General features: G+C 41.6%; 1 protein-coding gene across 1 annotated transcript in view; it reads right to left on the reverse strand.

Moving 5' to 3' along the window:
* Positions 1-12826, reverse strand: part of LOC148894497 (low-density lipoprotein receptor-related protein 1B-like) — a 334893-nt gene that overhangs the window by 213930 nt on the left and 108137 nt on the right. The window contains exons 16-19 of the mRNA XM_089002179.1: positions 7720-7842; positions 7466-7606; positions 2834-2959; positions 1801-1914 (exon numbers count right to left, since the gene is read on the reverse strand). Of these exons, the coding sequence (XP_088858305.1) occupies positions 1801-1914; positions 2834-2959; positions 7466-7606; positions 7720-7842 (504 nt within the window). The remainder of the gene's footprint in view (positions 1-1800; positions 1915-2833; positions 2960-7465; positions 7607-7719; positions 7843-12826) is intronic.

Raw genomic sequence — 12826 nt, forward strand, 5'->3', positions numbered from 1 at the left:
CCCACAGAAATGGCGCAGCGCAGTTAAAAAACAAAAACAATAACACAAGCTGGATCTAATGTAGCTATATTCCCGTGGCGGCCATTTTAGAGCGCATCCTAAATATAACATTGTAGTAAGTACTGGAGCAAATAGTCCCCAAGGTGCAGGATTCATCCCCCAACATTTTTACACCGCAACTAAAGGTACTTTGCAGTTGTCTCCCCGCGAACCCCCCAAAATTAGTTCGGACATCCTCTATTTAACGCTTAAAACGGATCAATGCGAGACGGCTGTTGTCACGTCGGATCGGATGTTTGTCCAAACAAGCCGCATGCTGACGCGCTACGTGCTAGCCAGGTCTTTTTTTCTCTCCTATCGACATTTGGATGAAGACGTCATTTGCCTTTAACAGTCAGCTATCCTGTTTTTTGGCAACCCACCGGGCGCTCTGATGGAGCAGAAAGCGTCACGCTGCGAGGCGACCTGGGCATCGAACCCGAGACGCAGCTTTCAGAGACCAAGGAGGCTAGCTACCGGATCCTGTGATTTCACACTGAGTGATGACATAGATATCGGGTCTGTGTGCGTGTGTGTGTGTGTGTGTGTGTGTGTGTGTGTGTGTGTGTGTGTGTGTGTGTGTGTGTGTGTGTGTGTGTGTGTGTGTGTGTGTGTGTGTGTGTGTAGTGATTCACAATCGCTTATTTTGGTTGTCGTGGCTAGCTATTGCTGATTAGCCACTGTTGTGCCTTTCACATCAATGTGTTTTCTTCCAAAGTAATTGGAAAGAACTCCTCTGACTCATCTTGGGGATCATTATGTGAAAATTCGACCATAAAAACATCTTTTGAAAAAAAATACACAATGAAAAGTACAATGCTAGCATACATGCTAACTACAGATTTGAGACTGGGCTGTAACATGATAGTTAGCATCTGGTTCTTCCGAAAAGAGTACTAACTCATTAACTGCCAGTCACAAATTTATTTGGGAATTAAAAATATGACGTAGAGAGTCATTCCCAAGTTTGTTCTGGTTGTGTTTTTCTTACTGGGGTGCCGATAAAGCGCTGGCTAGATCTCGGGCGCTTGTCAGCGCTTTGTTCCAGCTTTAGCTATTGTTAACGCGCTATATAAACCAATATGTTTTTAATGCATTGCATTGTTGACAGCCGCCCTCCTTTCAAGCTCATATAACTCCAGATCCATATCATTTAGGAATTAACTCTTTTTTACTGGTGAAAGAACAAAGTCTAAGGTTTGTTACGCTGCATTGAATCTTTATGTAATCCTAAAATCGAGTGACAATGACAAAAACCCTGGCACTGAGTGGACAGATTTTTGCAAGTCTGGCAGCGCATGAGTGAAAGCTTGAATTAAAAAAAAATCCCAGAACAAAACCAAACTGGACAGCTATCTAGCTAGCTATCTGTTGGCTATTTATGAGCTATCTACTAGCTGGCTAGCTAGCTTTCTATCTGTCTATTTAATAGTGACATTCACTGTGTCAGCAAATTAACTATCTGGCTAGCTAGCTATTTGCTATAGAGCTATCTAGGTGGCTGGCTATCTGTTGGCTATCTATTAGCTATCCACTAGCTGGCTCACTAGCTTTCTTTCTATTAACTTCCGGGTTAAGTGAACGCTGGTGCGTGTGGCTACCGATGCTCACCCACAGAAAAACCTATGTTGTGCCTGTGAAGTGACCTTGAGAGTTTTGAAAGGTGCTTATAAATGAAATGTATTATTATTATACATAATGTTGTAGCTGAAATGTTGAAATCGCTCGACTCAGAGGCAATAACTCGACATGAGAACTTACCGCATGAGACTTCATCAGATGTATCCCCGCAGTCGTCCTCACGGTCGCAGAGCCACGCTTGAGGTATGCATCGTCCATTCTGACACGCGTACTGGTCAGTCTGACATGACTGGGCTGTAGTGAAAAAAACAACACCCACCCCCAAACACATTCAATATAATTCCAACGTTAGGATGTCAACAACAAGACTAATGATCACCACATCTCCTAGATATCAATGTCCGCCGCGCGGCTTATCACTCAATCCGAAAGGTCTGATGGCCTTGGGAAAATGATGCCGCGAGATTGTGTTGACAGCTGCAAGCCCACATGGAACCGGTGGACGCCCACGTACGGGACTGCAAGTCATCTCTTTTTGATGTAGCCATACAACATTCATCATCTTCTGGTTAACACACGGTGATTGATTCCGCCAAGTGCAAATGGCCCCGCAGAGGGATCGTTAAGGACGGTGCCGTTAATGGAGTCGACAATAGATGGTATCTTCCATCAGTTCTCGCGATTAAAAGTTGAAAGCACGTCATTAAACGATGGTATGGCCTTGCTTTGAGATTAGGGGTGAAACGAGTACTTGAGTCAGTTGGGTACCCCGATAATAATAGATAGATAGATAGATAGATAGATAGATAGATAGATAGATAGATAGATAGATAGATAGATAGATAGATAGATAGATAGATAGATAGATAGATAGATAGATAGATAGATAGATAGATAGATAGATAGATAGATAGATAGATAGATAGCTAAATAGCTATAGTTAAATATAGAGCAAAATAAATAAAGATATAGCTAGATGGGTAGCCAGATGGCTAGCTGGCAGTTTTTATTGTTCTTACAAAGTGTTGCTTGCAACGTCAACACGTCACCATCGTGAAATCAGGAAAAAATAAAAACTCTTATTGACGCTGATGACATTGACATTTGCCACTTGACGCGAGCATTTTGGCTACCGCGGAGCTTGGCAAGAATAATTTCAGGCTTCCGTTTTATTTATTCATTTTTTTTCGCTCCCATATTTGAAAACACCCACCTGAGCATGTGATGTTAGCTTCATCCTCGTTACTACCGCAGTCGTTTGTGCCATCACAAAGCCATTTTTTCGGAATGCAGCGGTTGTTTTTGCACTTGAAGTGATAGATCGGACACGAGTGATTGTCTACAAACCAAGAAAACACATGTCAAGTACGCAGCTCGAGAAAGCGTCTCCGCTATCTCATTCAACCGGCACTGTCTAAACTTTTCTTTTGACCGGCAACTGTATCACACGGACTGGAGCGCAAATGATGAACTACGGCGTGTAGACGTTGAGCTAACAAATCAATACAGCTGTATAAAACATGGTGTTTTCTGACAGCCTCCATAAAGATAGCCTTCTTTATTTGCCACATCCATGTGGCAAATTGCAACCATATATCAAACATATGAGCCAATGACCAAGTGTCAGGCTTTTGTGAGTGTTTGGAGTACAGTAAGTATGGTTTGGTGCGCGCCATAAATTCAAGTTGCTTTTCACACCATAGCTTGGGCGTCGGTTTGCGCGCTCTTTATTTCAATATTACAAAGTTACGATAATCATTGAAGACAATAACCGATGTCCTCTATCGTAAAAGTATCCTATTAGCATCGAGTGGACTCTGTTGCACTGAAGAAATACCCCCCAAAAATACGAATAAAAAAACTATATTGGTCTGACAAATACTGTATAGTCATGGCCGTTTGGATTCGCTAGGTGAATAAGTTCGTCATTTTTGTTTTTAACTCATTGACTGCCAGACGTGCAAAAATGTGTCCACCCCAGTGCCAGGGTTTTTTGTCATTGTCACTCGAATTCCAGGACCCACAGAATAATGACTTTTAGAACGACACAAACATGCAATGCTGTGTTAGAAATCTTAGACTTTCTTCTTTTATCAGAAAAAAAGAGTTAATTCCTAAATGATATGTGTCTGGAGTTATATGAGCTAGAAATGGGAGCTATTGCAGCCATATGTTTCAAGTTTTGGGGGAAGAAAAATCATACTGACTTGGACATTTTAAATCAAGTGGAACTTGAAATTTAATGATAGGATGATTTGTCGTTTCCAAAAACGTGGCTAAAATTGAGTCACAGAACAAAAAACAAAGACAAATTTCCTCTTGGAAATAATGGCAATCGAATAAATTAATAGGAGCAAAATCGACAGCACAGATGTAAAGTCAAGGCCCGGGGGCCAAATCTGGCCTGCCACATGGGTCTGGAGTTATATGAGCTTGAAATGGGGACAGGTGTCCAAAATACAATGCAATACATACATGTAGCGCTTTAAGAACAGCTGAAGCTGGAACAAAGCGCTAACATGGAAAAAAAGGGAAATGCTGCCCCTTTGTAGAAAAGAAAAAACATGTCCAGGAGGCAATGGCCAGCGCTTTATCGGCACCCAAGCATGAAAAACACAAAACCTGAACAAATTCGGGAATGGCGCTGTTTCAAGTTTTGGGGGAAGAAAAATCATACAGACGTGGACATTTTGACTCAAGTAGAACTTGAAATTTCATGACAAAAACCAAAGCAAAATGTCCTATCAGAAATAATGGCAACCCAATTAATCTGTTTTGAACAGATTCTCAAAAATATGAGCAAAATATACAGCACAGGTGTCAAAGTCAAGGCTCGGGGGCCAGATCAGGTCTGCCACATCATTTTTGTCACGTCCGCTCGAGGAATGGTGACAGAAGTCGAGGGACGACGGAAGGTAGTTAAGGTCGGATCCAAAATACACGGTGGAGACAGTGGTTCCAATAAAGAGTCTTTACTGAGACACAGGTATCAAACAAAACAGAAAGTCAGGCAAGGTAGGAGGGCAACGGCAAAACAGACCTGCGTGCGGATGGGTGACCGGGGACTTCCAGGAATACACCGACAACAACTGAACGGTAAGGGTGGCTTTTATAGCCAGAAGGCACAATTAGGGAAATGGGGGACAGGTGCGTGAGTCCGGAGAGCCAGGAAGGGAGGGACCCGCTCCAAGGAGCAGAGGAGGAAGAGACAGGATGGGACACGCTCCTGGCGTCGACGAGGATGTGACAATTTTATTTGGCCGCAAAAGTAAATGTCTGTGTTTGTGTACCGGAATTTATCGCACAAAGTGGAAATGCAACGTTCACAAATAGCTGTACAACAATAAAAGCTGGACACACAATTCCTAAATGATATGGGCCTGGAGTTATATGAGCTTGAAATGGGGGCAGGTGTCCAAAATACAATGCAATACAGATATATAGCGCTTTAACAATAGCTGAATCTGGAAGGAAGCGCTGACATAGAACAAGGGGAAATGTTGCCCCCTTGTAGAAAAGAAAGGCAATGGCCAGTGCTTTATCGGCACCCAAGCATAAAAAAACAAAACCCGAACAAATTCGGGAATGGCGCTCTACGCCATATTTTCAATTCCCGAATAAATTTGTGAATGGCAGTGAATGACTTAATTGGATTTTTGCGGCACTGCACGGACCGCTATAGATGGTGATGTTATGTCACTTTTGATGTCAGCACAACCTCTGATCAAATTTATATTTCAGCAAGAAACGGCAGCATGTTGGAAGTCGAATAAGCTGACAAAACCGACTCGAGTTTCTTGGTATAAATATGTGTAAAGAGTCATTTTTGCCATTGGTAGAAAGTGCGTTAAGATTGCCTTTTGAAGCAGCGCAATGTACTGAGCTATCTGCATTCATGCACATTTATCAATTGAATTCAGTTCAGACCATTGAGTCACATGTCACAAACGTAGGTGGATCCTGGTCACGGCACCAATTGAAAAGACTGTATCCGTCATGATCTGGTTGGCGACCAATGGGTGGCGCTGTCGGCCCCGCCTCCACCTGCACAGTTGCTGGTCATCCCGATCAGTGGCGGACTGCTACGTTCGATCGGATTGGCGAGCTGTCAGCCCTGCCTGCTGCCTCGCAGGTGCTGGTCGTTCCCAATCAGTGACACTCAAAAGGACTCCCGGCACGACCATTCGCTGTCGGGTCATTGTTGTATGCTTTGTATGCAATTGTATGCATTATATCTGTGCATGTGTTTGGTTAACCTTGGCGGACTTTTACACTTGGTTTTCCTTTGATACTCTGTATTTTTCTGTTCAAATGATTTTAACGTTTTAGATTTTGTTCCTGTTGACTTTATTTTAATACAAATTGTCAAACACAAGCTCCTGCTCCCTCCTGCCTGCTTTTTGGGATCCGCAACCGCCATCACCGCCTTGCAAACCGTGCCAGAATGACCCGACCAACCATCGGATCCCGCAGGTACAACGGACCGGTCTCATTTCCACCCCGTGCCTGGCAGTCAACGTCCATATCGAGCCGATGCTTCGTCCCGTGATTGTGTGAAAGGGTTCTCACTCACGTCCATGGCAAGCGGCGCCGCTTGCACGCCCACGTAAGGTCAAGACCTCCTTCCAGGTGGCCGTCCAGGGTGACACTGGGTGACTGGCAGTGCACGCCCACGTCCAACCACACTGTCGTCGTGCATGTTGAATTGAGTCGCATCCACGACGAGCCGTGCAACGTCCGCGTCCACGTCAGTCCGAGACCCCACTCACCGCTGGCTCTCGGACTGCTATGGACTGGTCTCGTTTCCCCGGTGCCGGGCAGTTCGCGTCCACCTTAGCCCACGCCGCGTCGAGTTTGAATTGAGTCACTGGACAAGCCGTAATGTCCACACCAACGTCCGGTCGAGACCCGTTCCCATACGGCCGTCCGGGTTGCCACTCTGCGCCTGGCAGTGCAACGTCCACGTCGCACCATACATCGTCACGTGAACGTGCGAGATGGATCGCTCTCACGCCCACGACGATCCGTGCCGCATCCACATCCTCTTCAGGCCGAGTCCCGTTCCCATCAGGCCGCCGCCCATCATATGCTGGAGAGGCAACGGTTGCCGTCTCCACCATTGTTCCCTGGCGAGTTGTACCTTTTTGGAGACTGTTGGGACTTCTGGAAGCAGTCCCTTGAAGGGGGGGTACTGTCATGATCTGGTTGGCGACCAACGGGTGGCGCTGTCAGCCCCGCCTGCAGCTGCACGGGTACTGGGCATCCCGATCAGTGGCGGACTGCTACGTTCGGATTGGCGATCAACGGGTAGCGCTATCAGCCCTGCCTCCTGCTTCGCAGGTGCTGGTCGTTCCCAATCAGTGACACTCAAAAGGATGCCCAGCACGACCATTCGCTGTCGGGTCATTGTTGTATGCTTTGTATACAATTGTCTGCATCACAGCTGAGATAGGCTCCAGCAACCCCCGCGACCCTAATGAGGAATAAGCGGTACGGAAAATGAGATGAGATTTATGTTAGTTTTTATTTTACTTCCAGATGGCTTTCCAGCAGATCCTGAATTTTGTTTTTCTACTTCTTTCTTTCCTTTCCTCTTCGCTTCATAACTTTGCTGCCGAGCGAATGGCTGCTGCTGCTCATCCGCACAAAAAAAAAGAAACGTTCTTATCCCGTGACTGTAATGTATCCTTTAGAGTTTTGAAAGGTGCTTAGAAACAATGTATTATTATTATTATTATTATTATTATTATTATTATTATTATTATTATTATTATTATTATTATTATTATTGAGTCAGCAGAGCACATTTCAATCGAGGATAAGAAAGACATCGGGAGCCTCTCACAGCACGTATGGCTTTCCTCGTCACTGCCGTCGAGACAGTCGTCGTCTCCGTCGCACTTCCACAGCACCTGGATGCAGCGTCGATTGTGGCACTGGAACTCCTCGTTTTTACACCGTCGGGGTTCGGAAGCGGCGCCGGAGTCTTGTGGGAGAGGCAAAATTTTTATGGTATCTCGATGAAAATATGCTAATGGGGTGACCTCATTGGGAATTGATTATCGGGCAGTGGGAAAGATTTGGCTACTTTGCTCCCACCTGTACAGGTGACATTATTCTTATCCAGAACTTGGTTGTCAGCGCAGGCACACACTCTGCCTCCTGGGATGGCGAGGCAGAGGGTACCGCAGCCGCCGTAATTCAAACTGCAAGCGTTGTCACCTAAGAAGACAAAAAGGAAAGGTCCGAAATTAGCTGTCCTAGTAATTTAGAGTCCCTGTACAGTAAAAAGAAAATGTTTGACACCGCACACCCACTCACTCTTTTGCCTTTTTCCGCAGGAGGTGCATGCAATGGACCACAAGGCCCTCTATATCAGAGGTCCCCAACCCCCGGGCTGTGGACCGTTACCGGTCCGTGGGTCATTTGGTACCGGGCCGCGCAGAAAGAATAAATAATTTACATAAAATGAACAATGAAAAATTACCAGATTACATCCGTCTATGACTTACTCTTGACGCATGTCAAAACGCTCGTCTAGGTCACGTGATATATACCGCTAAAATTAACCCACCGTAAGCTAGCAAAATGAGTAAAAAACAAACGTCTTTGGAAAGTTTCTTCATCTGCCGGTCCGTGGAAATATTGTCTGACATTAAACCGGTCCGTGGCGCAAAAAAGGTTGGGGACCACTGCTCTAAACCATACATGCCTGGATGCTTTTTTTTGGAGTATATGTCATTTTTCATTTTGATTCGAAATAAATTTGGTTTAAAGACATGTTAAAGTGATTTTATTTTATTTTATTTTATTTTATTTTATTTTATTTTATTTTATTTTAAAAACTACTTTCTAATCACTTTTTGTATTATTATTTTTATTTTATTTTAATTATTTCAAAAAGTCTACTTTTTTAATCACTTTCTGTATTATTTTTTTATTTGATTTTATTTAATTATTTCAAAAAGTCTACTGTTTTAATCACTTTTAGGATTTTTTTTAATTTTATTTAAAAGCATGTATAATTATATGTTGCAGTGTATATATATATCGATGAAAAGGTTTCTTCAGACGCCATCTGTACTTCTTTAAAGAACAGAAACTTCGTCAGCAAATTCGATGGACCACTCCTGTACGACTGAGAGCTTACACAGACGAAGTATAGTAAGTTTGGTACCGGGCCGCGCAGAAAGAATAAATAATTTACATAAAATGAACAATGAAAAATTACCAGATTACATCCGTCTATGACTTACTCTTGACGCATGTCAAAACGCTCGTCTAGGTCACGTGATATATACCGCTAAAATTAACTCACCGTAAGCTAGCAAAATGAGTAAAAAAAGTAAGTAAAATGTATGTATATATATATATACATTTTATTTTATTATCTTACGAACTTTTCATCTTACGAACGTCAAATTTATGAAAATTAAACCTTATAATAAGCACTATTTTCATAACACACACCCACCACGGCTGGTCCATCAAGCACACGACCTTTGGATCTGGCGGAGTGATCTTTGGCGGAAGCACACGACCGAACAGCGCTCCAGCCGGCGCTACTTTCCACACCACCTCTCATTGAATGCACACGTCGATCGCCTACATGTAGCTTTTTGCTGATAATTTTACTATGATGGGACCGAAAAAAAAAAACACCACAGGCTCATGTTCAGCCCAAGAAGGCACAAAATAAAATAAAAAATGTCGCTGAGAAGAAGGAGATAATTGAAAAACACGAAGGAGGTGTGTGTTTGTGTGATTTAGTGGCCGAGCACAGCTATGCTAAGTCAACCATTGCTACCATTCTCCGGAACAGAAAGGCCATCAAAGGTGCGTCTGTTGCAAAAGGTGTTTCCATGCTCTCAAAGCGACGGTCTTGGGCAATCGAAGAGGTTGAAAAACTTCTGTTAATTTGGATTAACGAAAAGCAGCTATCCGGCGACAGCGTGGGTAAAGCTATTTTATGCGCGAAAGCACGGCTAATTCACGCCGACATTGCCATGCGCCAACCTGTAAATTCGCCACTTATTGAGGATTTTAAAGCCAGTAACGGATGGTACGAGAACATCTGAGGAGGAGATGGCTGCAGCATCAAGTGAGCCCATAAAGGCAATGTTGGCAAAGTGGAATGATGTGCAGGCTTTTACCAAACAGTTCCAATCAGAAAAGACTGTGGCTATGACAATCATCAACATGATGAACAATAATGTGATGCCTCAGCTTCGTAAGACATTACAAGTCAGAAAGCAACAGGTGTCAATTAAGAGGTTTTCAGCAAAAATGATGAGGAGTCTCCAAAGAAAAAAGAAGAGAAGCCACACCAGAGGTTAAGATACCAACAGTCTTATTGGAAGGCGACTCTCTTTCCATAAGCCATCAACGACCATCAAAAAGGTAAATAAAACTTTATTTTACAGCAGTTTATTTCTTTAATTACAGTCCTCATGTAATGTGCATCTCTTTCCAAACAGCAATTCCCTTTGACCTTCGACCTCCAACGCCATTCCATCATGCCATCAACGACTCTCACAAATGTAAATAAAGTGACTTGATACAATGCAGTGTATTTCTTTCATTACAATACAATAGCACATTTATTATACATAGAATGTATAATAAAGGTATGTTGTGTGTAGTTTTAAGGCTTATTTAGTTGAAAAGTATATTTTATGGATTTTTAAGGATTCTTCCCATTTTATATATATATATATATATATATATATATATATATATATATATATATATATATATATATATATATATATATATATATATATATATATATATATATATATATACTTAAAGTGACAAAAGAAAAGTATTGCGTACAACTGTTGCATTTAAGAAAGAAATAATCGCTAAATATGAAGGAGGTGTGCGAGGGTCTGATCTGGCGAGGGAGTACAGCAAGGCGAAATCTACGATCAGTACGATATTGAAGAATAAGGAGGCTGTGAAATCTAGTGATGTTGCTGTGGGAGTGAGAGCAAGTGTCATTGGATAGATATTTTAAGAGAAAAGAACATCCTGTAGCCGAGTCATCCGTAGCTGTCACGTTGCGAGCGAGAGTGACGGCAGCTGACTCGTCGGAACGTAGTAGAATGTTGTTTGGGATCCCAAAGCAGACACGTACTACCCAAGTAGGATGTTTATTCACAAATCAAAGAAAACACGCTGTCAACTCGCATGTGACAGGGGGCAAAGAGATGGTTTCGGTGTTCGAAAAAATCGCTTTTCGAACAGGGTCTCGGAACGAATTATGGTCGAGAACCGAGGTACCACTATATAAAAAACGAGACTCGAACAGGGATCACCTGAACCGCAAGCATTGTCTTATACCACTCGACCAACTAGTATATAATATATATATAAATATATAAATATATAAATATTGTTGATAATAATGGATAAAAAATGTCGAGTGAGGAATAAGTGGTACGAAAAATGGATGGATGGATCAATGATGATCAATAATATATATATATATATATATAATATAATTCATATTAATGATACATCTTATCAATAAAACATATTGTTCATGGCACATGTTATTAATAATACATAATATTAATAATACATAATATTAATAATACATATTATTAATATTACATATTATTATTATTATTATTATTATTATTATTATTATTATTATTATTATTATTATTATTATTATTATTATTATTAACAAAGTTGATAATAATGAGGCAGCATAGGAAAACCAATGTCACTTTTAATGTCACATGGTGTATAATAAGTACTTTTAGAATAATTACTGAGCTCAGACTAATCCAATCATAAATTATCCTTTTGGCTCAGATGGGTCTCTGAGCCTTTTTAAATAAAAATAAGTCGTCTTGCATATGGCTGTTTGTTTTCCATATCTCCACACAAGTGCATTTTTCAATGTCTCGTGATAGAAGTGTGCGTGTGTGTTTATTGATTTATTTATTTTTGGTTTGCTGTCGGATTTTGCATTATGCATTCCATTTCCCTCCGTGTCATTTAATATCTGTGCTTGAGTTTTAGAAATCCGTTTTTAAATTAATTTATTTTGGGTGTTGCTGCGAAGCCATCGAGAAGAGGAAAAGTCAGAGTCCTCTTATAATTGTGGTACATTTAATTACAACGTAATGAGGAACCTTTGTTTATTACTTTGTAGTTATTACTTTATATATACATATATATATATATATATATGTATATATATATATATATATATATATATATATATATATATATATATATATATATATATATATATATATATATATATATATATATATATATATATATATATATTACCACACCAGACAAGACCCAAGGTGTAGGTTGTGCAAAGAGGCACCTGAGACAATCCAACACATAACTGCAGGGTGTAAGCTGCTGGCAGGGAAAGCCTACATGGAGCGCCATAACCAGGTGGCTGGCATAGTCTACCGAAACATCTGTGCGGAGTATGGACTGGAAACCCCAAGGTCAAAATGGGAAACACCTCCCAAGGTGGTGGAGAATGACCGAGCAAAGATCCTGTGGGACTTCCAGATACAGACCGACAAGATGGTAATGGCCAACCAACCAGATATCGTGGTCATAGATAAAGGGGAAAGGAAAGCCGTTGTCGTGGATGTAGCGGTCCCGAGTGATGGAAACATCAGAAAGAAGGAACATGAGAAAATCGAGAAATACCAAGGGCTCAGAGAGGAGCTGGAGAGAGCCTGGAAGGTAAAGGTGACAGTCGTGCCTGTGGTGGTCGGAGCATTCGGGGCAGTCACCCCCAAACTCGACGAGTGGTTGCAACAGATCCCGGGAACAACATCGGATATCTCGGTCCAGAAAAGCGCAGTGCTGGGAACAGCACGGATACTGCGCAGAACCCTCAAGCTTCCTGGCCTCTGGTAGAGGACCCGAGCTGAAATGGTGGACAGACACCACCCATGGTGGGTGAGACGAGGATTTTTTTTAATATATATATATATATATATATATATATATATATATATATATATATATATATATATATATATATATATATATATATATATGTATATATATATATATCCGTCCTTCGCCGAACTGCATTAAGAAAAAAAAGGGGGGGTGCAACACGTAAATGGGGGATCTTTGATATGGCATGTAATTTTATCATTGGGTTCATGGATTGCATATCTAGCATGCTTTTTGTATATATATATATATA

This window comes from Hippocampus bargibanti, linkage group LG08 (genome assembly GCF_051943395.1).
Source record: "Hippocampus bargibanti isolate YZ-2025 linkage group LG08, ASM5194339v1, whole genome shotgun sequence".
NCBI classification, from domain to species: Eukaryota; Metazoa; Chordata; class Actinopteri; order Syngnathiformes; family Syngnathidae; genus Hippocampus; species Hippocampus bargibanti.